The sequence below is a fragment of the Tachyglossus aculeatus genome, chromosome 10 (genome assembly GCF_015852505.1).
Source record: "Tachyglossus aculeatus isolate mTacAcu1 chromosome 10, mTacAcu1.pri, whole genome shotgun sequence".
Classification (NCBI taxonomy): domain Eukaryota; kingdom Metazoa; phylum Chordata; class Mammalia; order Monotremata; family Tachyglossidae; genus Tachyglossus; species Tachyglossus aculeatus.
Genome location: NC_052075.1, coordinates 46,571,198 through 46,598,272, shown reverse-complemented (window position 1 = coordinate 46,598,272; position 27,075 = coordinate 46,571,198). Strand labels below are relative to the sequence as shown.

The 27,075-nt window shown below is 41.8% G+C and overlaps 1 protein-coding gene and 1 non-coding gene across 5 annotated transcripts in view; both read right to left on the bottom strand.

Annotated features, from left to right (window-relative positions):
- LRGUK (leucine rich repeats and guanylate kinase domain containing) overlaps nucleotides 1-27,075 on the bottom strand; it is a 101,570-nt gene that overhangs the window by 8,847 nt on the left and 65,648 nt on the right. For all 4 annotated transcript variants that reach the window (XM_038752204.1, XM_038752206.1, XM_038752207.1 and 1 more), the window contains 3 exons: nucleotides 19,093-19,250; nucleotides 12,369-12,454; nucleotides 4,126-4,257 (listed from right to left, as the gene is read on the bottom strand). In XM_038752204.1, coding sequence (XP_038608132.1) covers nucleotides 4,126-4,257; nucleotides 12,369-12,454; nucleotides 19,093-19,250 — 376 coding nt within the window. The remainder of the gene's footprint in view (nucleotides 1-4,125; nucleotides 4,258-12,368; nucleotides 12,455-19,092; nucleotides 19,251-27,075) is intronic.
- LOC119933744 lies at nucleotides 15,560-15,697 on the bottom strand. The gene has a single exon (XR_005452617.1). It is a non-coding gene; the product is annotated as a small nucleolar RNA SNORA7 (small nucleolar RNA).

Genomic DNA, 27,075 nt, shown 5'->3' with positions numbered 1-27,075 from the left:
GGGAGGAGAGACATTTTTCGAAAAACATCTCTGTCTGGCAAGATGAAGAAACTCATTGCAATAGAAACTTAGACCCTCACGGTTTGTCCTTGGATCATTCTTTCAGTCCCAGATTCCCCACAGGGTATTGAGTCAGTCCTGATCAGAAGGGTCAACCTTGAGGGTGGCCGCCCAGCAGTCCACCATTCTTTCAATCGTATTTATTGAGCGCTTATTGTGTGCAGAGCACTGTACTAAGCGCCATCATTGGGCTTTAGCTACAGATGGAGAAGCAGCAAGGCCTAGTGGATGGAGCATGGGCATGGGAGTCCCATGCGCTTTGTACAGTGCTCTGCACACAGTAAGTGCTCAATAAATTCATTCATTAATTCATTCCATCGTATTTATTGTGTGCAGAGCACTGTACTAAGTGCTTGAGAAGTACAAGATGGCAACATATAGAGACAGTCCCTACCCAACAATGTGCTCACAGTCTAGAAGGGGGAGACAGACAACAAAACTGTGGATAGGCGTCAAGTCATCAGAATAAACAGAAGTAAAGCTAGATGCACATCATTAACAAAATAAATAGTATAGTAAATATGTACAAGGAATAGTAAATATGTACAAGAAATACGACTGAGTGAATGAATGAATGAGTCAGAAGGACCTGGGTTCTAATCCTGGCTCTGCCAGTTGCTGCTGTGTAACCTTGGAAAAGTCACCTCACTTCTCAGTGCTTCAGTTATCTCATCTGTAAAATGGGGATTAAGACTGTGAGTCCCATATGGGACATGGACTGTGTCCAACCTGATTAGCTGATATCTATCCCAGTGCTTAGTACAGTGCTTGGCACATAGTAAGTGCTTAAATACCACAGGGGGGGAAACAAAAGATGGATCACTTTCCATGGGAGAAGCAGCATGGCTCAGTGGAAAGAGCCCGGGCTTTGGAGTCAGAGGTCATGGGTTCAAATCCTGGCTCCGCCAACTGTCAGCTGTGTGACTTTGGGCACGGCACTTAACTTCTCTGTGCCTCAGTTCTCTCATCTGTAAAATGGGGATTAAAACTGTGAGCCATCCGTGGGACAACCTGATCACCTTGTAACCTCCCCGGCGCTTAGAACAGTGCTTTGCACATAGTAAGTGCTTAACAAATGCCATCATTATTTCCAGGATGACAGGTATTTGAAATGGTCATCTTGTAAGGTGGCAAAATCCTTCAAACTGACAATCCTTCTCCAGAGTTTCAGGACTCTTGCGTTCTCCCCAAAACAGGGTTTTGGGGATTTTCTCTGGGGATAGGAGTGGGGCACGGCTGGGGCAACCTGTGAAGCCCTGTATTAGCCGAGTAGGCTGAGGGATCTGACAGAACGCTTCTAGCATTTGAAACATGGCAACCACCACCCTTACGCCACCCGTGTCTCCAGAAGCTGCTCCAGAACAGCCTCAGACCAGGAGAGGGGGGTGCCAGTGGTAGAAACAGAGGCTTGAGTTGGAGCGATGGATGACAGCGAGCTGAAAGAGGCAGTGATTCCCTGGAGCCAGGGGAGACAGGCAACAGTTGAAGAGACACCCGGCCTGGGATGGTCTGAGGGGGAGTCTGCCACTGAAATGGAGGAGCTAAGGAGCACTGTGAGGCCTCCCCAGCCCCCGAGGAACTCAGCCTACCAGCTCCGTGCCCCCCACAGCCTGGCAGAACTCTCCAGTTGCGGCCGAGATTCCTACTACTGCTTCCCATCTCCTCTGGCCTCAAAGCAACGCTCAGACTCCACCGGAGCCCTCTCTAAACTGGACAGAGGAGCCAACTTGGAAACTTCCCATTTTCATTCATTCATTCATTCAGTCGCATTTATTGAGCACTTACTGTGTGCAGAGCACTGTACTAAGCGCTTGGGAAGTACAAGTTGGCATTTTCAAGACATCTTATTTCCTCACCTACAGCCCCGGATTCATGCATTCAGCTAGCCACTATCCCTGACAGTGATCCTACCTAACAAGTCGAAATTCACTTAAGTTCGGCAGAATAGTATGTAGGTGGCCCACTTCTAGGCCTCTATCCTCAAAGCCAGTGTTTACCACCACGGCCGTAGCCATGTCCACAAACGCATAAAACTTGCAAAACTAGGGGAGCAGTAGCTGTGCCTCAGAATTCTCACCATGTTAAGAACCTTCGTTACATCACCAAATCATGCATCTCCTTGCTAAGGCCATTTTTATTACATGGTCACCTGACTTGATATGCTATTATTTCTTTAATCACCCTTCACAGGAGGATCCATCTCCACTACATCTTGTCCACCCTGTAGGGAAGCTGGATGGTCTGGCCTTAGGCCTTCCTCCCAACTCTGCTGGATTTGAACACCGAACCTTTGCAGGCAGAAGGTCCACGAAATGTGGTGGGTATCAACCCTTTCAACCTTCAGCCGTACTAAAATTTTCATCCCAATTGTGAGAAACATGGCACTGTGAAAAGATCATTCATTCACTCTCTCATTCTACACCCCCCTCCAAAAAAAATTGCCAGCTTTCACATTAAAACCCTGAATGATGGTTTTTTCTAATACTATTCAGGGTGCAAATCAATAAAATGGGAAAATGTCCAGAGCATTTCCTCAGAATCCGTAAAAACACGTGCCTTCAAAGCTTCTGTTTCTCATTTTCATAAGAGGAGGTGACAAGTGGACTCTGTACAGTTCGCTTGAGGTTTGAGGTGCAGAAAATGGATCATGTTAACAGGCTTTTTTCCTCTCCTAATGGTTATTTTCCCCCTGTATTATTGACAGCATTAAATGAAAACGCTGCGAAAGTCAAACACAAAAATGTGGTGGAGCGGAAAGACACATTTATTCACACGAGTGAAGGGTAAGACCTTTACAACCCATCATAGCTTCATTCTCGCTTGAGTTATAGGTCTTACCTCTTCACTGGTGGGGATAGATGATATATAATCCCACTGCAACCTATTATGTATTCTCATTCTCTCCCTCCTTCCAGTCTCACCAGCCTGTTCCACTGCAGTACAAATACAGAGTCCTAACAAATCCGCAGAGGCCTACAGTTTCAACATTGTTACAGCATGCTAATTAACTAATTACAGTGGCAGGCTCTAAAGTGTCTATTGAAATGTGCGGGCTCTTTAGAATTTAAAGGGAGCAATCTGTTATTTTCCAGCATCAGATTTTTGAAAGGAAAACAAAGGTGTGGCAACATTCAAAATCCGAGGTAAAACAGAGTGTGTTCCTCTAATCCAGTTAAAAATGAGCATTCCATGTACAACACTCTCACCTTTGTTTTCTTTGCGGGGGTTGGGGGGGGGAAGAAATGCAGTAAAAATGAGAAATTTCAAAAGCAACTAGTAAAGGCTCTTGTTTCTTACACGCTTGTTTTAGATATTTGATATTTCTTATTCATGCCTGGCATGCAATTCAATTTCCAGCCTTTGATCTCTTTAAAGGACTAAATTAATCTCTGCCTTAAAACCCACAGTAAGACATTACAAGGCCTCGTGAGTCAACTTGTCCAACCTCCAGGGGCCAGTGCAGGATTGTTAACTGCCATCCTGGTTGCTCATGCTTTGTCTGGCCTTTTTGGAATGTAGCTTTCATCTCCCTTCCCCAGCCCAAACTATTTCTGGCTAAAAGTGGACTCCGGTGCTATTACATTTTAAACTGCCTTCCTGCTCTTCTTCATCAGGAAACAAATAACCATCAGAAGAATTCACGACTCTTGAGCAGCGGATAAGCAGTGCGGCTCAGTGGAAAGAGCCCGGGCTTGTGAGTCAGAGGTCATGGGTTCTAACCCCGGCTCTGCCACTTGTCAGCTGTGTGACTTCGGGCAAGTCACTTCACTTATCTGGGCCTCAGTTACCTCATCTGTAAAATGGGGATGAAGACTGTGAGCCCCACGTGGGACAACGTGATCACCTTGAGAACAGTGCTTTGTGCATAGTAAGCGCTTAACAAATGCTATCATCATCATTATTATTATTATTATTGAGTTTTTCTGAGAACCCAAACATTCATTTTGGGCTATAATAGGGCCTTAAAGTATCAGCTACAGGTGCTCTGCTGGGGGTGGGGTAAAGCCCCCTTCTGCCCCTGATGTGTAGAAGAGATCTTCCTTCTCACAAAAGAGGTTAACTGACCTGGTGTCTAAGCTGGCAGGATCGAGGCTGTCCCCTGGAATGGAGCTTACTCCGATCCTGGGTAGTTGAAAAGTCATTTGACTGATTGCGTCCAAATGGGGTTTCGAAGGGTCTGGGGTGGGCACCGGCCCTCTGAAACACAAGTCGGGGAGAGCAGAGATGACAATTTGCATTCGCTCTAAAGAGGACCAAAAGGATGGCAAAGATTATATACGTGAGGGAGACGGACCGCTGCTATGTGCATTCGGACCTCAGGGCTGGGGTTGCAAGGTGGATCCTGGCACCCTGGTGCCCTTCTGATCCATCAGGGAGAGCCTCATACTGCAGTCATGGGAGCCCTGACTCCTCACCGCGAGGTCAGAGTTCAGAGGCCCACGGGGCCGTGCCTGAAGCCAGGGCGTCTGCTCTCCACCTCCCTTCCCATCAAGCTCCTCTGGAGAGAAGCCCAGATTCCCAACCATTCATTCATTCATTCAATCATACTTATTGAGCGCTTACTGTGTTCAGAGCACTGTACTAAGCACTTGGGAAGTACAAGTTGGCAACATATAGAGACGGTCCTTAACCAAGAGCGGGCTCACAGTCTAGGAGGGGGAGACAGACAACAAAACAAAACGTATTAACAAAATAAAATAAACAGAATAGTAAATATGTACAAGTAAAATAGAGTAATAAATCTGTACAAACATATATACAGGTGCTGTGGGGAGGGGAAGGAGGTAAGGTGGGGGGGGTGGGGAGGGAGAGACGAAGGAGGGAATAATAATGATGGCATTTGCTAAGCACTTACTATGTGTAAAGCACTGTTTTAAGCGCTGGGGAGATACAAGATGATCAGGTTGTCCCACGGGGGCTCACAGTTTTAATCCCCATTTGACAGATGAGGTAACTGAGGCACAAAGAAGTTAAGTGACTTGCCCAAAGTCACACAGCTGACAAGTGGCGGAGCCAGGATTAGAACCCATGACCTCTGACTCCAAAGCCCATGCTCTTTCCCCTTAGCCGTGTAGAGAACCTCCCTCAAGCTGGCCAGAAGAATTCTTTGAATTTCAAGTTACTGGATGGATTCCCCCGAGGTAAAATATTCTGGGGACTGTTTTGATCTGGGTGACACTAAAAGGGGTGGGACCAGGCTGGAAGAGGAGCTAAATAATTGGATCAACTCGTGCAATTTAAAAATTCTGAATATTACTGTGTAGGTAGGAATACGTGCTAATCCAACTTGGGAGGCAGTGTAGTTCACCAAATACACTGCAGGGCTAGCTTGGGCCATTGCCTGTGTACGTTATAATTAGTGAATTAAACAAGCTTACATTAATGAGCAAATATTTTCCAACCATTACTCCTCTTCTATCCTCCCCGTGATTAGCAAGGCCAGTTTTCTTTCTCTATCACTACTTTTAGAACTCTCATTATAGCAATTTCTTAAACAGATCACAAATGGCAGCAACATTATTATACCTTATAAAGAGCAAAATAAGAAACATTTCCAGTAATGAACAAGGTGTTGCATGAACAGAAATGAAAGACTTTAGACGAAGTCAAATTGGTTTCTTTATCCATCATGCAACAGTTACATTTTTGCACTGCTAACCAGGTCAGTGTGTAGTAGTCAAGGTCTTGTCAGCACTTTCACTATCATTTTATAATCAAGGATTTTAGGATTTCATCATTCAGATTTGCTAGGATGTCCCCCAGGTCACATCTGTTCAGTATCCTGAGAAGAAACGCTTAGTTCACAATCCTACCACATCAGAAGGGCAGGAAAATATAAACATTTACTTTCTTTGGGGGTTACCAGTATTGGATCTAGTTCAAATCCTTGAATTTTCATCTTCAGATCGTTAGAGAATAATAATAATAATAAGAAGAAGAATTGTGGTATTTGTTAAGTGCTATGTGCCAGAAACTGTACTAAATACTGGGGTAGATACAAAATAATTGGGTTGGACACAGTCCCTGTCCCACATGGGGCTCACAGTCTTCTTAATCCCCATCTTCTAGACTGTGAGCCCACTGTTGGGTAGGGACCGTCTCTATATGTTGCCAACTTGTACTTCCCAAGCACTTAGTACAGTGCTCTGCACACAGTAAGTGCTCAATAAATACGATTTAATGAATGAATGAATTTTACAGATAAGGTAACAGGCACAGAGAGGTGAACTAACTTTCTCAATGTCACAAAGCAGACAAACGGAAGAGACAGGATTAGAACCCAGGTCCTCTGCCTCCCGGGATCATGCTCTTTTCACTAGTAATGCTGCTTCTCAGGAACACACCTACCCACCTCTAGGACCCTCACTACTCTGTAGGATGCTCAATATATATCACAGCAGCAATGGTGACCAGAAGCAGATACCATCTAGAAAAGTGCTTCTCAATCTTTTTTTTTCAGTGTACCAGTGGTGTTCATTCACATTGTATGTTGGTGATATGTGGTTCCCTCGTCCTGTAACACTGTTTGAAAAGCCCTGTGTTCCTCCCAGGCCCAACTGGTGGTGGTAAGATGGGGTGGGAGGGGAGGTGGACAGCTGTAGCAGGTCCCAGCATTGACACCACTGAAAATTTGTCTGCAACATCCATCCACTGCTTCCTTTCTCCCGCTCTTCAGGTCCCTCAGTTGTGAGGGAGAGGACAGGGCTATTAGAAGGGGCCATGTACGCACCTGACATACTAAGGAAGCACCACCAGACAAAAAACACTGGTCTAATAATGCTCGAGGCTGACCTTGAAGATGAAAGCCGGAATCTGGCAACAGATTTGCTCTCCAATTTATTTCATACTTATCTTTCACCCTGCATTTTTTTTTCTCTTGCACAATATACTACGACTTCATCCTTTCCTATTCCTACCATCTCCCTGCCACAATATTGCTTAGGGACCCAGGTGCCTCATCTACACATCTGTTGCCAATCTATTAAAATCTTCATCCAGACCCTCATCTCTAGGCATCTTGACTTCTCTAGCTGTCCTTAGCTCAAATTATCTGCTTCACACTCATGTTGTCTCTGCCTTTGGTGTCTTTCTTATGTACAAAAAAGAATCTCGACTTTGATTTTAGGGCTACATTTTAATATAACATCTCCCCTTTTATTAGCAAATAAAGCTGCTCAGGAACACTAAATCACCTGGGGGCTTCTCATCTTTATTTCTGGTGGAGACACTTCTGGGCCAAGTGATCACTCATGCACTCCTCAAATTATATTATGGTATTTGTTAAGCGCTTCAGGCCCTCATCTCTAGGCATCTTGACTTCTCTAGCTGTCCTTAGCTCAAATTATCTGATTCACACTCATGTTGTCTCTGCCTTTGGTGTCTTTCTTAGGTACAAAAAAGAATCTCGACTTTGATTTTAGGGCTACATTTTAATATAACATCTCCCCTTTTATTAGCAAATAAAGCTGCTCAGGAACACTAAATCACTTGGGGGCTTCTCACCTTTATTTCTGGTGGAGACACTTCTGGGCCAAGTGATCACTCACGCACTCCTCAAATTATATTATGGCATTTGTTAAGCGCTTACTATGTGTCAAGCACAGTTCTAAGTGCTGAAGTGGCCAGATGGTTCAGCTCTCCATACCATCCCACTCGGGCCTTTCCGGAGCAGGCCGCTGAAGCTAAGGAATTCTGGAAAGAGTGTTTGGAGGGTCTAGGCTTCGCATGTTCAAGGAGATCAAACAGGAAATGAGACTGGACTATTTTCCTCTTTCTTCCTTCACCACTGGGCCCTCTCAGCACAATCACCTACTCTATATTGAGTCCTTCACAGACTAAGCCCCAATTTCCCCATCTGCCCTCCCCTCTATGCTGATTATGCACTTGACTGTGTAGCCCTTCAGCAGAATGGCCCAGTGGAAAGATCACAGCCTGGCATTCAGAGGTCCTGGGTTCTAATCCCAGCTCTGCCACTTGTCTGCTGGGTGACCTTGAGCAAGTCACTTAACTTCCTTGTGCCTCAGTTCCTTCATCTGTGAAATGGGGATTCAATACTTATTCTCTCTCCTACTTGGACCATGAGCCTTGATTAGGACCTGCTTATCTTGTATCCAACCAAGCATTTAATGCCATGCAATGCATTGCAGTGCAATGTATATATGTTTGTACATATTTATTACTCTATTTATTTTACTTGTACATATCTATTCTATTTATTTTATTTTGTTAGTATGTTTGGTTTTGTTCTCTGTCTCCCCCTTTTAGACTGTGAGCCCGCTGTTGGGTAGGGACTGTCTCTATATGTTGCCAACTTGTACTTCCCAAGCGCTTAGTACAGTGCTCTGCACACAGTAAGCACTCAATAAATACGACTGATTGATTGATTAACAAATACTAAACGCTTAACAAATGCCACAATTATTACCCCAGTCCTACACTACTTATGTAAATATTCCTATACGCTATTATTTTCCCTATTCATAATCTATTTTAATGTGTGTAGACTGTATGCTCCTACTGTGTTGTACTGCACACTCCCAAGCCCTGAATATAGTGCTCTGCACAAAGTAAGTGTTCAATAAATACCATCGATTGATTTGTATTGTTGTCTAGTGAGGGCATACGTACCCATGCTGTCAATTTTCAGAAAACACTTGGGGAATATACTAAAGTATGCATAATCCTTCCAGTGCTGTAAGTAACAAAAAATCTTCTTCCACTGCTAACGGTATTAGGAATTCAAATATATTCACTTTTGGCTATTAACATCATCTAACTTCCTACCAGAAGCTTCCTAGGAGAAGTAGCGTGACTTAGTGGCAAGAACCGAGGCTTGGGAGTCAGAGGTCATGGGTTCTAACCCTGGCTCCGCCACTTGTCTGCTGTGTGATCTTGGGCAAGCCCCTTCATTTCCCTGGGTCTCAGTTCCCTCATCTGTAAAGTGGGGATTAAGACTGTGAGCCCAACGTGGGACAACCTGATTACCTTGTATCTATCCCGGTGCTTAGAACAGTGCTTGGCACAGAGGAAGCGCTTAACAAATACAATCATCATTATTATTATTGTTATTATTATTATTAATTCATTCAATCGTACTTATTGAGCACTTACTGTGTGCAGAACACTGTACTAAGTGCTTGGGAAGTACAAGTTGGCAACATATAGAGACGGTTCCTACCCAACAATGGGCTCACAGTCTAGAAGGGGCTCACAGTCTAGAAGGGCAATGATATAATAATAATAATTATATTATTATTATTACCACAATAACAATAATAATTATTATTACCACAGCCCTGAAATGAAGAGGGCCAGTAGAGGGAGCATACATTCTGTTCAAATACATTTAGAGTACTTAAACTGTTACAGCATATCACTATGAACGGATTTCATTTTATAAGCTGAATCCTCATGCAAAGCGAGTCAAAGCATTCATCCCTTCTAATGTATTTTCTCCTCATATTAGCGTTATTATCTTTCAGCTAAGGTGTGTCTTAGGGGCTTTAAATAGTTGGGGGAGGTTTTTTTAAGGGGAAGGAATCTACTGCACTGTTGCTGTTTCATAAATAAGACCGACTTCTTCCCTTAGGTAACTAATCCAAGGAAGTTGCCCTTAGGCGGTAAATGTGTGGTTTTGAGGGAGAGAAACATGGCCCTGCATTGCCTCCAGCCATCCTTTCAACAGCTGCCCTTTGATCTATCTGCCCGGCCCTGGTGGGGAGGGAGGTTAAGACAAAGGCTCCTGTCAGCTCCTCCTTCCCTTTAATAGAAGCAAGAGGAGCAGCAGTTTGTCCTTCCACAAACCCGGGCAGGCCAGGAAACATCTAACCATATGTCTGGCTCAATCCATCAGCTCGGTATTTCTCAGGATTTTGGAGACTTCAATCATGTCCTGTCTCGGAGGCCTTCGTCCTTTCGGACTAAAGAATACGTTTCCAGGCTGCCCTCAGATGGAATTTTCTCCAGCCTGGCCCCACAAGCCCTCTCTCCCATCATCTTCATTGTCTTTCTCTCTACCTTGTTCAGCCCTAGTACATTAATTACTAAAATGTGGCAACCAGAACCTCATGCAGTGTTAACACATAGTAAACGCTTAACAAATACCACGGTGATTATTACCCCAGTCCCACCGTACTAACGTAAATACGCATATACTCTATTACTTTCCTTACCCATAATCTGTTTTAATGTCTGTAGACTGTAAGCTCCATGTGAGCAGGGATCGCGTCTACCAACTCTGTTACAATGCACAATCCCAAGCAGTGTTGGGCATCACGGTTCTACATTATGGCAAAATGATGCTTTTTGTTTGAGATTTGGAGATAGACTGTTTCGTGACTGTCTTTCCTGAAACATTGTGAACTCTATGAATGTACGGATCATGTCTGTCTCCATTATACTCTGTCAAGCTCCTTGTATTCATTCATTCAATCATATTTATTGAGTGCTTACCATGTGCAGAGCACTGTACTAAGCGTTTGGGAAGTACAAGTTGGCAACATATAGAGACGGTCCCTACCCAACAGTGGGCTCACAGTCTAGAAAAGGTCCTTGACAAATACTATCAATTGATTGATTTGTGTTAAACAAAATCAGTTCTGGTACTGCTCCCTGAAGCCCCAGCTATTAATAGTTCCTCATCCTGAGAAGTGGTGTTTTATCTCTACTCTTTGTTAATTACCATTTAGCCATTTTTTTTAATCCATGGCAGAGCATGTCCTTCAACCTCATGACCACTTATTTTATTTTTTAAAGCCCTGGTGTAGAACCTTGTCCAAGACCTTTTGAAAAATCTAAATATAAGATTGTAAGCTCCTCCCTAAGATTGTACAATCCTTAAGGGCAGGAATTGTGTCTACTGACTTACTTCGCCAAGTACGTAGTATAGTGCGGTACACACAGTTAGCGCTTAATAAATATCACTGATTATGTCTGCAAGGTTCCCTCCACCCCTAATCCTCTGACTACTCAAAGAAATTCACCAGCTCACTGAGACATATTTCTCCTTCCTGAATTTTTCCTGGTCTTTGCCTCAACGGGCTTTGTTTTTCTAAAAGCTCCCTGATCCTAAACATATGGGCAGAATCTACTAATTTGCTAACCATAGAAGTGAGACTTCCCACTCTATAACTCCCCTGGCCTTAAAGGGACAACACATATACACATAGATAACTTTAGCCAGAGAAAACACTAAAGATCCCATGGACGCATCTCCCAATTTCTAGTCCTTTTAACCTGGGGCAAAATGTCAAAACTGTCACAACTTAATTTTTCTAACTTGGGTGTCCTCTGACCTAGCTTAGAGATGATGACTCTTTTAAAAGAGCATCACAGTTCAAATAGTGAGCTGAGATTCCATTCTCTCTTCTCTGGATCAGCAAGTCTCGGATTTCCTATCTGTGTCCTAACCATTCGTTAGTTTTGACACCAGGTTTAAGCTCTTCTTGCTTCATTAGAGTGGAAAAGGGATTATGTTCGATGGCCTCTTAGCCTCCCTTTAGCTGGGGCATCACTTTAGGGTCAGCATTATATAACCTAATTGGGAGAGCTGGGAATTATTGTCACCTCTGAGGCCACACTCCAAAAAAAAATGAATTCCCAAACCAGATTAAATGCTCCCACTTGAAGAGAGTGGAAAGTGAAGACAGATATATGAAATGAGTGAGATTAACAACTCTTTGGGGAACTGAGCTTGACCTGGTCTACCAATTCAGCCTTGGCTAAAGCAAGCCAGGCCTGTGGAACTAGAGTATTGTCTCAGAAATAGTAGACTGATGAGAATGGCTAAAATCTTAGGTACTTATCTGCAAGCAGGTTCTAATTTAAAAGGAAGTTAGTACCTGAAAGAAGCTGGGATCCAAGCCGATGCTTTAGGGATCAATGTCTTACTCAATGTGGAGCCTGATAGGGACTCTCTCTCTCCCTCTCTAGACTGTAAATTTGCTGTGGGGAGGGAATGTGTCTTCCAAATCTGTTATATTGTGCTCTCCCAAGTGCTTAGTAAAGTGCCCTGCACACAGTAAGTGCTCAAAAAATACAATTTATTGGTTGGACCTGTTTTTTATTTCAGTGTCTATCTCTCCCAATACAATTAAACTCTTCAGGAACAGGGGTCATGTCTACTAATTCGGAAGTATTCTCCCAAGCATTTAGTACAGTTCTCTGCGAACAGTGGGTGCTCAATAAACACTATTGTTTGGGGACAGAATTCACATTTTTGTTGCTGCTTTAGGACTCGGTGAGCTTTCAAAAAGCTAAAGATGCCCCACGGAAGGAAATATATCTTATGAAAATATTTCCAAAGTTACCTTTGAAAGAGATGAGTGGAAGTAAAAGACACCTTCCCCATTATAGCCTGGCGTGCTGCTTCATGTCGCCTCTGCGTGGAAATCTCCTAAGCAAGAAATACGAACAGTAGGTTACAGGTTAGTTTAGAAAGTGGGGGGAAAAGAGCGAGAGAAACATGGCTCTGGAAGGTCTCTTTCCATTGGAAACAACTGCATTTGTGGGAGGGAAACAGACAAAAGACAGACACAATGAGAAAAGAATGGGAGATAACCAGCTATGCAGTGGGAGCCAAAATGGGGGGAAAGTTGATAGTTTTATTAAGTGACCGTCACCACCATCTCCGCCACATAGAACACGTTCTTATCAAGACCTTTCTTCTAATACTGGGGTCTCCTTCATATCCTAGTGTGATTGCTGTCTACTATCAGAGCTTCTCCTGCCTAAGAACCTAGAGAGTTTTCCTCTGGATTTACGATGACGCAGAAAATGTTGAGACTGCATCTGCGAGTTTGAGGGTCTTGGAGAGATGAAGGCAAGCGAATAACAGCTTGATTCAGGTTCAAACTTAGAGACGCAAGTGTTTCCCACTGATTTTTATTATTAAACCCAAAATGCCTTTCCCCCATCTGGACGGTTTCTCTACATGGAGTTTAGGGCGGGTGTCAAAGACATGACAAGGATTGAGTGTGGAGGATTAGTTCCACACTTGTTCACACCCTATTACACAACATCTTTCTCTGTAACACTCTGGAGGGGCAGAAAGGCCTGGTCCTAGAGGAGTGCTTTGGTTTTTATTCTGTTATTTTAATAACCATTTACATATAACCCTCTGACTGCTAACCACAAGGCATTTTCCCTGGAAAATCCCCCTCACATGGGACAAAGGAAGGACCTGTATGGCCTGGTTGGCTTTTGAGTAATTAAGGACTATTCTTCTGCATTTATTAATTCTTTCCCTAGATGGAGATTTGCAGGTATGCAACCAAGAACTACCTCCTGAGGTTCTAGATCATCGAGGTTCTAGACTCTAGTTCATCTTTAAGCTACTTTCGAGACCTGGCACTGATTTTAGTGCTGAATTGGAATATGGGATCAAACTCATATTGATCAAACTGGGAAGGAGGCCTTCCCAGACTGAGCCCCCTCCTTCTTCTCCCCTCCTCCCCCTCCCCATCCCCCCGCCTTACCTCCTTCCCCTCCCCACAGTACCTGTATATATGTATATATGTTTGTACATATTTATTACTCTATTTATTTATTTATTTTACTTGTACATATTTATTCTGTTTATTTTATTTGGTTTATATGTTTTGTTTTGTTGTCTGTCTCCCCCTTCTGGACTGTGAGCCCGCTGTTGGGTAGGGACCATCTCTATGTGCTGCAAACTTGTACTTCCCAAGCGCTTAGTACAGTGCTCTGCACACAGTAAGCGCTCAATAAATACGATTGAATGAATGGAACTAAGCTGTTATCAACAAAATTTATGAGCCCCTATTATGTGAACACTACTTAGGTGCTTGGAGAAATATACACTAGAAGTAAACGATCTAATTCCTGATCTCAAGTTTAAAATCTAATAGGAGAGGTGAGTGAGTATATATTGCCAAATATACAGTGGGTGAAAGAGTAAGCACAGACACAAATGATAAAAAACTAAGGAGGATATCAAATAAATAAATTATGTACACATGAGAGCCAAGATGGCTAGTGAGCTGACATGACAAGGAAAGTTGGGAGATCAATCAGGGAATATCTTCTGGAAGAGGTGGCCTTTTTAGTTGGTGGGCTTTGTAGGTGGTAAGGGAAAGGTATGAGCAATATGTTTGTGTATGTTCGGTGGACAAGCTTTATAGCAAACAAGGAAGATTTTACAGCACGAAACAAGAGGGCTCATAAAGTGAACATTCCACCCACTGAATAATTGAAACCCATGCTAAATTACAGTTACTTTTCCAATAAAACATTTCTCTCTGTCTTGACAAAATTAAACTGCCAGAATTTAAACAAGAACTTTATGATACAGGCAGTTGGCAGGATATTGCAGCCTCGGGAAGTAGACACCTCTCCTTCACTAGTTTTCACAGCTTCTTAAGAATAACATAGAAAACATGCCAAAGACATGCCTTCCCAAGCCATTTATCCCCTCATCCAATTGTAACACATACCACTTCACAGCCAAGCTCACACAGCACAAAATATATGGAGAGATGGCAATTATCTGATGAACCTGGACTCTGTAGGCAGGCAATATTAATAATTCAGGACTAAAACCCATCATTATTATCAGTTATTTACGCTCTGAACGATGTGCCATGCATGGAACTAGGGCCTGGTGAAAAACACAACAAAAAAAAATCAGCCTATACAGTCCCTGTTCTCAAGATGATCACACCCTAAATGAAAGGAGACAACATACCTAAAGAAGTCAAACTACCAATAGAGTTCAGTCTTATACCCAACAACTAGTGTGGCATTTCAGAAAAGGTTACAACAGTAGAGACCTAAGGGGCTCATTTTCAGTGTTCACAAACTTTCTAATTGGGTTTCAAAGCTGAGGCCCAGTTTCCTCTAGATGCAACCCAGAGTGAAGGAGGGCACTGTGTCTTTCTTTTCCAGGTCAACAGAGAAGAGGGGAAAAAAACAATCTTGGGTCTCACTCTCAGTGGGCCTGAACTGCTCTTGTTAGGGGTGATCCTGAGAACGCATTGGCGTTGGGCAGCATAATAGCTGGACAAAGAAGTAGCCAGAGGAGAAGTTTTAATTTAATCCGTTCAGGTACCTGCTTTTAAATTAGAGCTTTGAATCCCATTTTCCTTAAAAACTATGTTTCTCCTTGGGAGAAACCTTGGGAAAGCACATTTCTCTTTCAGGCCTCTAGGGACTACCACATCACCATAATTTATTTACTGAGTTACCATTATAGCTAGAGGACCAAGTGGGCACTCAAATACTAACATTACTACTACTACTAAGGTAAGCAACTGTTTTTTGTCTATGCCATCAAGTCGCTTCCAACCCATTGCAACACCATGGATGCATCTCTCCCAGGACACCCGGCTCTCCATCTGCAATCATTCTGGTAGTGTAGCCATTCAGTTTTCTTGGTAAAAATCCCGAAGTGGTTTACCATTGCCTCCTTCTGTGCAGTAAACTTTATTAGCCACCTAAAACTCTCTCCTATGCCGCTGCTGCCCAGCATGGGTGAGTTTTGACTTGTAGCAGATTGCCATCCACTCGCTAGCCACTGGCCAAGCTAGGAATGGAATGGGTAGGTCTCTGCTTGACTCTCCCTCCCACAGCCGAGACTGGTAGAGTGTTGGAAACTCTCCAGGTGTGACCCTGAGAGGGGGAAGGTAAGTAACTACATAGGGAAATTCAAGATATCAAATATGCCTTGGAGGATCTCAAGCCTGAGGCAGAGATGAAATCAATAATACCACTAATTGACAGTATCCAACAAACACAGACTTGCTCCTCTTTGCTTTTGATCCTTTTATTTTAAATATCTCCACTGCCTCTGACTTGCCTATCATTTTCTGCTTTTAAAAGGGTAATGCACGAAGCACGGAAGAATAAAAGGACATTTAACAGCACAAGCAACAACAATAAAAAAGTATGACTTAGAGGTATTTAACTGCATAGCCCTATGTAAGCAACTTCAATCCCATCCCCGTTAAAGAGAAAAACAAATCTGAACTTTCAAACAAGCCGCCTCGCAAAACTCAGGTAAGTTTATTTCTGTCTTTGTGTCACCTGAAGAACTAGTTTTTGATTCAAGAGGCATCATTAATTTATGTCAAATGTAGCCAAAAACTATAGAACAGCTAGGCTGGGAAAGTCCCAATTCATTACAATACTATTTGCTCTGACTACAGTACAGCATAACTTCTTTTCAAAGCTCCTGCTCTGCTCTTTGTCATGCTGCTACTAAGAGGGAATGCAACATCATCGTCGTGGTCGACCAACTTCGACACCACTTTTGAAAAAGGTGAAAGAGATGCCTTTAGGGAGCAACCTATAAACTCTAATGATGGAGTCTCATAAAGAATTGGAATTTCATAAGAGCTTTGAATTCATATATTTGGAAAGAAAAATGAAGCAGCACACTCTCAGGGAACATTATTCTCTTGGTTCTGGTCGTAGCCTTTGGGTTACTATGGCAGAAAAAGTTACTTCTACATTATTTCACTGTAACCCATCTGTTACTCCTTTTTCTATGAATTTTGGTGAAATGAGAACATTGGCTCTGATAAGTTATAGCTTACATTTCCTTTAATTCTATTTGTATATTCCTCTAGTCTTTACCATTTCATACCACTGGCAAATTAAATTCACACGTCAAAATGCATGGTCATTTTAAAAATCATATATATATAAACTTTGTCTAAGCTTTGACAATCTCCTGTCCTGACCCTTGAAACCTGCCTCTAATACCACTCCCTTACCCAAAATTAAAAAAGAAAAAAAAAACCTACAGCTAAGATAAATTTCTTGGCTTTTCCTCTATGTCTCCATAATTTTCACTATGGCCATGGCTTCACTATTTCACTTTCCAATTTTTATGCTTTTTTGGGAAAGTGCAGCATTCCAGTGGTGGTGACATATCTCCAATTATTTAATTTTCTTGCCCAAGGTATTTAAATGAGAGCACAGTGAAAACAAAATGGCAGGTTAAAGAGGTGCTACAAGGAAAAATGGCTCCACTAGCACTCCTCTCATCTACACCCCATCATCTTCATCATTATTATTACTATTATTGTTATCATTACCATCATCATTCCCAACAGTTGTTTGGTAACCTGTGTTTGTACAATGCATGTTTGGAGTAGTTTGTGAATTAGGGAATGTTCTTCTGACAAAACACATCTAACTGGTAAGAATGCAGTGCAGTGTTGTAAGTCTATCCACTATAGACCAAGTTTTCTTTTAAAAGAAAACTCTATGGATCCACTACCAGAATGATTGCAGGTAGAGGTGTGGTATTCTGGGAGAGATGTGTCCATGGTGTCTCTATGGGTCTGAGGCGACTCGACAGCATAAAAGACAAGGAGTTCATTAGGGACATAAGCCCTGGTTAAAATTGAACTGCACAGATTTTCTGAGAGCCTTGGGTGTGCAGAACTCTGTGCTAAGCACTTGGTAGCATATTTATTGTTTGGCAAACTATAACAATCAAGAAGTGCAGCTACATGAGGACACCAGGAGACTCCTCTGGCTTGGTACCAAGAAAATTATCAGAGTTCCTGCACAGTGTTTGAAAGTGCCTGGTTGTCTGAAGCCGTCACTGTTGATTATTGTTCGCTCAGCCATCTATGTTCTGTACCTATCAAAAGCTGCAGGAGTAGCTGAGGGACTTCACCACATCCTCCTTCCTCACCTCCCACCCTGCTCTCTCCTGCTGATCAAGAGACAGCAGGGTCCCACCAGGGGAACTCTGAATTCAGGCCCACCGACTCCATTTCCCTTCAGATGAAAGCAGGTCTGCATAGAGGAGCCACCTATTCTCACAGGCATACTCCAATCAAGCAATCAGTGGTACTTATTGAGCGCTTACTATGTGCAGAGCATGGTACTAAGCACTTGGGAGAGTACAACATAACAGAATTAGCAGACACACTCCCTGCCCATAATGACCTTACAGTCTAGAGAGGGAGACAGACAATAATATTAATAGATAATTTATAATGTAATTTAAAGATATGTACCTAAGTGCTGGGATGGGGATGGGGTGGGCTAAATATAAAATGTCCAAAGGTCACAGATCCAAGTGCACAGACAATGCAGAAAGGAGAACGAGCCAGGGAAAAGAGGGCTTAATTGGGGAAGGCCTCTTGGAGGAGATGTGACCTTAATAATACCCTGAAGGTGGAGAGAGTAGTGGTCTGGCATATATGAAGGGGGAGGATGTGAGAAAGGGGGTCAGTGGCGAGAGAAACCAGATTGGGACACAGTGAGTAAACTGAGGGGTAGGTTGGACTGTAGCAGCAGATCAGTGAGATGAGATAAGAGGGGGGCGAGCTGATTGAGTGTATTACAGCAAATGGTAAGGCGTTTCTGTTTGACTTGTCCCCTTTCCTTTCAAACTGGGTCTCCTTAGTCACACTCAACCCACCTAGCAATTCTCTCACCTGGGGAAGACAAGGACGCTCTTGCACACCTGAATGCTGATTTCCAGGCCCTTGGGATTGGGACTGCAAAGCCCTTAATGATCAGTCCCAAATTCTAATCGGTAACCATGACTTCATGGCCCATAACTATCTTATGGGTCCCTTGGGCATATGCTAGTTGGCCTGGCTGATTTAATGAAGCCTGCGTTTCACGGGTCTTACTGAATAACAAGTTTCCCAGGAAATGTGAATTGTATTTATTTTGGAAACTCAATACAAAGCTCCAAAGAATAATAACTAAAAGCCTATTTCACTACATTTTTGTTTGGTGTAGTAATTTTTTTTCATTTAAAGAGTACTTACCTGAATGCAGTGCTCTTCATATTCATGCTGAATACACAAATATTGGTGGGTTAGGAAAATTCTGAGTTTTTCGTTTGCCCTTAAAAAGACCTTAATTTGTATGGGCACTCTCTCTGGCACTCAGATTTAATACTGTTTTTTGTTGTTGTTACTTTAGATTCAGGGAAGAAGGAAACGCCTGAGAATGTACTTTTAGAAAGCATGGATGGAAGAATAGGGGTAGTGTTTTAAAACATTCAATTTCTTCCCTTTTGCCCTGCCCCTCACCCCTTACCGCTGGTGTTCGCTCTGTTGAAAGTTTTGCTGACAATTTAACAGAGTAGTTTCTGCCTGTAGAGTCCAATAATTCATTGGTATTAGGAGGCTGGGTATTGCTCATATAAAATTCTCCAATGCTTGTTGGTCTCAGATCAGAGGCCTCTGTTCTAAAATCTGGCAGGAAACAGATAAAATAAAAAATAAAAATAAACATTCCATAAAGCAAATTAAAATTCTGGCTAAGACAATAGCCATTGTGGATGCAGTGGTAAAACAATGAGTATAACAATTTCTTTCTTGGCTAAATTCTTATTTTGGAAAGATTAAAACAAATGTAATAAACCCAATGCTGGGGAAATGGTTTGAAATGGGATGAATTTTAAATAAATTCTTACTTTGGAAAAGTTAAAACAAGTGCAATAAACCCAGTGCTAGGAAAATGGTTTGAAATGAAATGAATTTTAAGCAAAGCTATTGATTATAATAATACTACTGATATAATCAACTTCCTTGTTAGTGACTGATGCTCTACTAGAATGTAGAGAAGCTTCAAGCCACAATAATTTAAATGCATTATAATTCCAGAATTACTAAATTACAGAGGGTTTAGTTAAAACTCAGAACCACAAAATGTGAAAGCTTTCAGGATATTGCTAAAAATAATGAAGGAAATTATCTCCACACACTTCTGTTACATGGGACCTAATAAAACATTCCATACTAAAGTCCCTTCTGCTAGAGAGCCTGTTATGACATAACCCATCGCCACAATAAATGAGTCAGGCCCAGTCTTAACGGTAACTCTATCCAGAAAACATTATCGACAGCACTGTCTTTGAATCATCTCACTACAGCCTAAAATGGACCCAGTTAAGAACACCGTCCGCTAATCAGACACGCCACACTTCAGGGACGTGGAAAACTTGGAATAGGGGTAGTGGAGAGTGAGGAAACTGATTACAAAGTTTGAAAATGGAACCTATTCAAAAAATTCAGAGGAACTGGGATTATTTAACGTGATGAAGAACAGGTCAAGTGTTGGTACCCATGACTTCCTATGCCTTAGAGCAATCGAAAGACGGTGAACAACTGTTTCTCTATTTCTACTAAGAACAGAATACGAGGAAATGGATTTACAGTGGGGCAGGGAGTAATTCAATTAAATGGAAGAATTTGTTGAAGTTTAATCCTGCTATATCACAGAATGATGAAGTCTACTGACACACCGATTCCTCATCAACTCCATTTTTTAATTAATGAGTTCTAAGTGCACACTAAGACATCTGAAGAGTTAAATTTGAATAATTTATAACATTTTATCTCAAGTATTTAATGAAAACATTGATGATCGTTGATGATGACAAATCACCTTAAGTGAAGAGAAATTATGCATAGGATCCCCCTCTGTGTGGAAAGTGGTAAAACACTTTCATTTTAAAGGAAGAACTATTTTCCTGGAGAGGAAAACGACTTTCCCACGACCACACCATGAAGCACAACACAGAGCAGAAAACAGAAATAAAAGATTTCAACTTATGAACATATTCATAATTTAGTTACTTATATTAATGTCTGTCTCCCTTTCTAGACTGTAAACTCCTTGTGGGCATGGAAAGTGTTTACCAACTCTGTTACACTGTACTCTCCCAAGCAAAGTAAGCAATTATTACCAATAAATACAATTGATTGAATGAACTGATTGATTGATCTATGGTGGCAAATGAAACATTTTAGTTATTTGGAAATGTTTTCAAGCAGAAAGTTTTTACCTGCAAGCTTACTTGAATAGAGAAATTTCTTTGAACCATTTTAGCAACTCAACAGAGTTCCATAGTTTTTCAGTGTTTCTAGAAAGTATAGTCAACCATCAGAGTAAGAAGCATAAATATTTTAATACTGGGCTGTCCTAACAGCCCACAGTAAAATATTTACTGCTGCAGCAGCCAGCATTATAACAGTCACTTCTGTTGTAAACTTCTCCCAACAACAAAACCACTTTGAGTTAAATAAAACACATTCTTTTCAAAGTAAATGAAGGTTTTTATTGGGATGAAATTTGCCATTTGCTGTGTCCAACTATCTACACCATTCAGTTACAGGCATAAGACTGACCCAAGAACCCTGATTTCCAAAACATACTGTAATTCCTAGAATGTGTTTACTGTAATAAAATAAATTAAGGGGCAGAGGGCCATTATTTTTGAAGTTTTACTATACCAATAAATGATCAGTGTCTTTTCCTCATTTAATAAAAATCCAGAATTACCAGAAACACAGTATCTTGAAACTAATCTTCTTAATGTTCTCTTACTAAAAGTATCCAAATTAAAGTCAACCTTGAGGCAACATTTTAAAAATAAATTACTTTGCAGTTCATAAGAACCAATCTCTTCAGAATATAGGGTAGTTAAATTTATTTAAACACCTATAATGAAGCTCTAAATGAATTTAATGATGCATAGTAGATTTAAAAGTTATTTTATGCATTAGTATCATTACCAACTGTCTGACTACATTAATGAAGATTCTGGGGCATGGGGCAGTATGACAGCTGAAAGAAAAAGACGTTTGAGTAGACTTGGGTAGCTTCACTGCCAAATGTATTAGGATAAAACAAAAAATACCTGTTATCAGTATTTCCCATAGTGCTTGTATTTAATATTTATGTTTATGTAGAAAAAGAATACATAATAAAAGAATCAATTTGTACACAAGTATGAAAGAATTCAAATGTTTGATTACCCCATATTTCAACTTGATCATAAAACAAGAATCCCATCCTTTTCTAGTTAGAAAAAAATGAAGAATTTGAGAGCCAAATTTTGTTATTCCAGACATGGGCACTTTTACAGTAATAACACAAGACGAAATACAGGAGGAGAAATATGCAAGAAGAATAAATCAACAAGAAGAATAAATCGACTTTGGAACCTATTCATCTTTTATGCTTCCCACTATATTATGGTACAAGACAGTTTCATATATATTAATTTATCGGTGCCAGTGCCCAAACGTTTCTCTCAAAATATACTTTTTATTAAAAATTTTTCTTGGAAAATAGAATTGGAAATGTTGTTTGTGCCTAACATGGAACATGTGAGCCCGTTGTTGGGTAGGGACCGTCTCTGTATGTCGCCAACTTGTACTTCCCAAGCGCTTAGTACAGTGCTCTGCACACAGTAAGCGCTCAATAAATATGACTGAATGGAATGAATGTATTTTACATATAAAATAAAGTGCCCAAAAAAGAGCGTCTTGTAGATGGTCCCGAGGCTCGTATAGGTAACTAATGAAAAGGACTTTATTATATACCTCACACTTGTATTTAAGAATCTCTCTGTAACATCCTCTGTTTGTGGGCAACAAGGAGCATTTCCAATCTATCACAGGCAACCACTAAAAAACCCAGTGGATAAAAAGTATGTGGCAGGAAACCATTCGGCTTTGACAGAAGGGTAAGATAGATGTGAACTTCAGGTCCTTCCCACCTGTGATTCTAAGAAAGGAATGAGAGGAGCCGGAAAAAATAGCCTTTCCCCACGGTAACCTTTTCCCTTCGCAGTCATCTACTTCAGTGAAATTAACTTCTACATAGTGGGCCACAATATGGTCCAGGCAGCTGGAGTTCTATTACTGTATATGGCAAGAAGACACATATCTCTATATGAAATGCCATGATTCTGTGGGTCACGCCCAAAAGGTGAATCAGCTGTGATACAGAAACTAATTTTATGACAGGCAACACCACAAAAATTCACATGTGTGAATTTACACATACATAGGTTCTTTCAGTGGCACATTTAACCATCTGAACCCTTGGATATACTATTTAATATGTATGGTGGATAGCTCCTAGCGATTCATGCTGTTTCGCTGATCATAGTTTTTTCAGTCATGTTAATCCCTCTGGCAAAATCTCTTTTAAAAATTCACTCAACTATCTTCTCTTTACACTTGCCTGTCTTTCTTCTGACCTTTGAAACAGGGGGCACAGATGTGCATTTTTGCCTCAGCGATTGAAACACAGAGAAAACTAGATCGCCCCACTGTAGTGGTATTTACTGAATTCCATTTGGGACCCAGTATTGCATTGCTTTATGCCCAAGCCAAGCCATTCAGGAACAAAGTTTGGTCATCAGTAATCGCGTATTCTCCTCTGGCTTCTTGGATGTTCAAAATATAAATGTTCCAAACAACGTTGGACTACCCCAAAGTACATCTGTACATTTTTCTATAGGTCCTGGTGGGCAACTGATCCCTGAAGGTTAGGACAGGAGCGGTGGCAACTAACCCTGCACATCAGTAGTACTGGTATTACTCAATTTGGGAACGGCAGGGCTGATTCAAGCATGGGCCTTAAAAAGGATCTGGATCTCCACAAAAAGGAAGAGAAAGGAAGGAAGAGAAAGGGAAGAGCAGCGTGACCTGGGAGTTAGAGGACCTGGGTTCTAATCGCAGCTCTGCCAGCTGCCTGCTGTATGACCTAGGCAAGTCACGTAACTTCTGTGTGCCTCGATTTCCTCAACTGTAATATGAAAATTCAATGCCTGATCTCTCCCCGTCTTAGACTGTGTTCCACTGGATTAACCTGTATCTACCCCAGCACTTAGAACAAACAGTGTTTGACACATATCAAGCATTTAAACAAATGTAATAATAAATTAAACCGAAGTGGTCTTTGGAAGGCCAAATAACTCGATTTAGATTAACATATTTGGGACACATAATCGGGGGACTAATTCTCTGGACTAATGCTACGGAAAGTCCAGGGAAAACGTGGAAGAGGCAGACCAGCAGCTAGATGGATAGAGGCCATAACAAAGATAACAGAAGATGCTTTAGAAATGTTGTGGATCATGGCAGAGGACAGGACATTCTGGAGACAGTATATCCATGGAGGCACTAGGAATTGGAAACAACTTGACGGCACTTAACAATAATAATAATAATAATAATAATGATGATGATAATGATAATAAAGGGTACAGCTTCAGGGAGAGTTTCAAAGAGGAGTAGGAAGAATGTGTCTTCCCATGTTGAAAGATGTATTTTAACCATTCATTCATTCATTCAATCGTGTTTATTGAGCGCTTACTGTGTACAGAGCACTGTACCAGGTTATCTTAGTGTATATCTTAGTGTAGAGTCTGGGCTTGGTAGTCAGAGGACCTGAATTCTAATCACGGCTCTGCCACTTGTGTGTTGGGTGACCTTGGGCAAATCACTCAACTTCTCTTTGCCTCAGTTACCAGTGTACTGGTACATTAAGATATTTGTCTAGTCAGTCTGCTTCTGATTGCCCATTTTTCCCGTAGCAATCAAATTGTAAACTCTTCACCGTTACCAATGAAGAGTACACTGTACCAAGTGGGTATTTCATTCATTCATTCAATCGTATTTATTGAGTGCTTACTTTGTGCAGAGCACTGTACTAAGTGCTTGGGAAGTACAAGTTGGCAACATATAGAGACGGTTCCTACCCAAGAACGGGCTCACATTCTAGAAGGGGGAGACAGACAACAAAACATGTGGACAGGTGTCAAGTCAACATGTGGATAGGTGTCAAGTCAATGTACTCAATGGCAAGTTAATAATAATCATAACGATGGCATTTATTAAGTGCTTACTATGTGCTAATCACTGTTCTAAGCACTGGGGAGGTTACAAGGTAACCAGGTTGTCCCACAGGGGGCTCACGGTCTTAATCCCCATTTTACAGATGAGGTAACTGAAGCACAGAGAAGTTAAGTGACTTGCCTAAAGTCACACAGCTGATAACTGGCGGAGCCAGGATGTGAACCCATGACTTCTGAGTCCAAAGCCCATGCTCTTTTCACTGAGCCACGCTACATCTCATAAGTTGCTACTACTACCATTACTAGCAGTCATACCAACCTACGTTCTTTCCTTCAGGTAAGTCCAGTTTCATGTGATCCCCTTTTACATAGCTTATCAAGATTTCAGATTTTGGTAGCCATGCTGCTGACTGTCCTAATAGATTCAAAATTTCTCTCTCAGCAAAATGAATACACTACAAAGCTTCTTTGAGAAGCCTGGTGACCAACTCAAGCATTGTCATGGAGCTCATACAGTAAAATCACTATTTATCAAGAGTACCAGCACCCAAGTAGCACGCCTGCTAATTCTGTTGAATTCTACTCTCCCAAGAGTTTAGTACAGTGCTATGCACATAGTAAGCGCTTGATAAATACCATTGATTGATTGATTGATTGATTTGCAGGTCTAATTATAGTCATGCAAATCAGGCTGACATTCACTCTGGTTTCCCTGGGACAGTCTTGATTTTTTTTGTAGACTGGTGGGCAATTTTAGAAAAATATGTGACTTAGAACTGGCTTGGCTCAAGCTCTGCATGTAGTAAGCGCTCAATAAATATGATTTTTTGATTGATTGGTTAAGGCTAGCCTATCTTGCATGGACCCTCAGCTCCTTTTCCTTACTAGAACTTGGACTTCCATGCCAGGCCTAAGCATGCTCAGGGCCTGCTCAGCTAAGAACCCACAGCAACCTGGGATGCTCCCATATTCTCCATTGAGAGGAATGGGGAAGGCGAAATTTGAATAATACTATTATAATGGTACTTATTCCTACAGTACATGGGCTGTGGACTATTCAGACACCAAAAATTCTCCCAAGAGCCATTTTTCTATCACAAGTCAAAATATCTGCCCCGAAACATCTTTTCCACTAAAACCAAGCTCAGATTCCTGATGAGCAGCAGTGTGGCTTAGTGGAAAGAGCACGGGCTTGGGAGTCAGAGGATGTGGGTTCTAATCCTGCCTCCGTCACTTGTCTGCTGTGTGACCTTGGGGAACTCACTTAACTTCTCTGTGCCTAAGTTACCTCATCTGTAAAATGGGGATTAAAAGTGTGAGCCCCATGTGGGACAACCTGATCACTCTGTGTCTACCCCAGTGCTTAGAACAGTGCTTGGCACATAGTAAGCACTTAACAAATACCATAATTATTATGAGAAAAGGGCAGGATGAAGCTCAACACCAAGACCACTGTCGTTCAAAAGAAGGGAATCTGAGAGAAAAGCTTCTCCTACATCCAATTCTGTCCTGTATCCATTTGCCTATCCCAGTCTAAAGGCTAGTTTCTCTTATCTAAAATAATAATAGCAATAATGGCATTTGTTAAGCACTTACTAGGTGCAAAGCACTGTTCTAAGCACTGGGGAGGATACAAGGTAATCAAGTTGTCCCACATGGCTCACTGTCTTAATCTCCATTTTACAGATGAGGTAATTTAGGCACAGAGAAGTTAAGTGACTTGCCCAAGGTCACACAGCAGACAAATGGTGGAGCCGGAATTAGAACCCATGATCTCTGACTCCCAAGCCCGTGCTCTTTCCACTGAGCCACGCTGCTTCTAAGCTTTCTCAAAACACACTAAGAACAGAAGGTGTGTATGGGAAAGCATCACACACAGGAATTCTGTGGAGATATCCTGCAAAGACTCGGGGGGGGTGAGGCCAAGGAAGGTGAACAGAAAAATCCATCACAGATAAAACCTGCTTTTCGATACTGAGCTCCAAGGCAATGTGGTTTTGAGGGGATCATCGAATAGGTCTCCTTCCAATACTGAAGAACATTCTCATTCTCTAGACTGTAAGCACATTACGGGCAGGGAACATGTCTGCTAATTCTGTTGCACTGTACTCCCCCAAGCACTTAGTACAGTGCTCAGCACATAGAAAGCGCTCAATAAATACCACAGATTGATCGATTGATTCCCACTCCCTCTGTGAAGAATACAATAAAGCTTATAGACATTGTGCAGTCTTGCAGTGGCCTGGCAGGAGTTCTGCTGTGGAGTCCGGTACCAAAAGGCACAACTTTACAGCGGCTACGTAGTAGGGGCCTAAACGAAGGGCATCCAGAAGAAGTGCTCCTTTCTTCTGGGTTGACAGTGAGGAGTTGGGCTGCAGCGGAGTAGAAATCTGAACTCCTGGGGGGCAGTGATCCTATGTTCT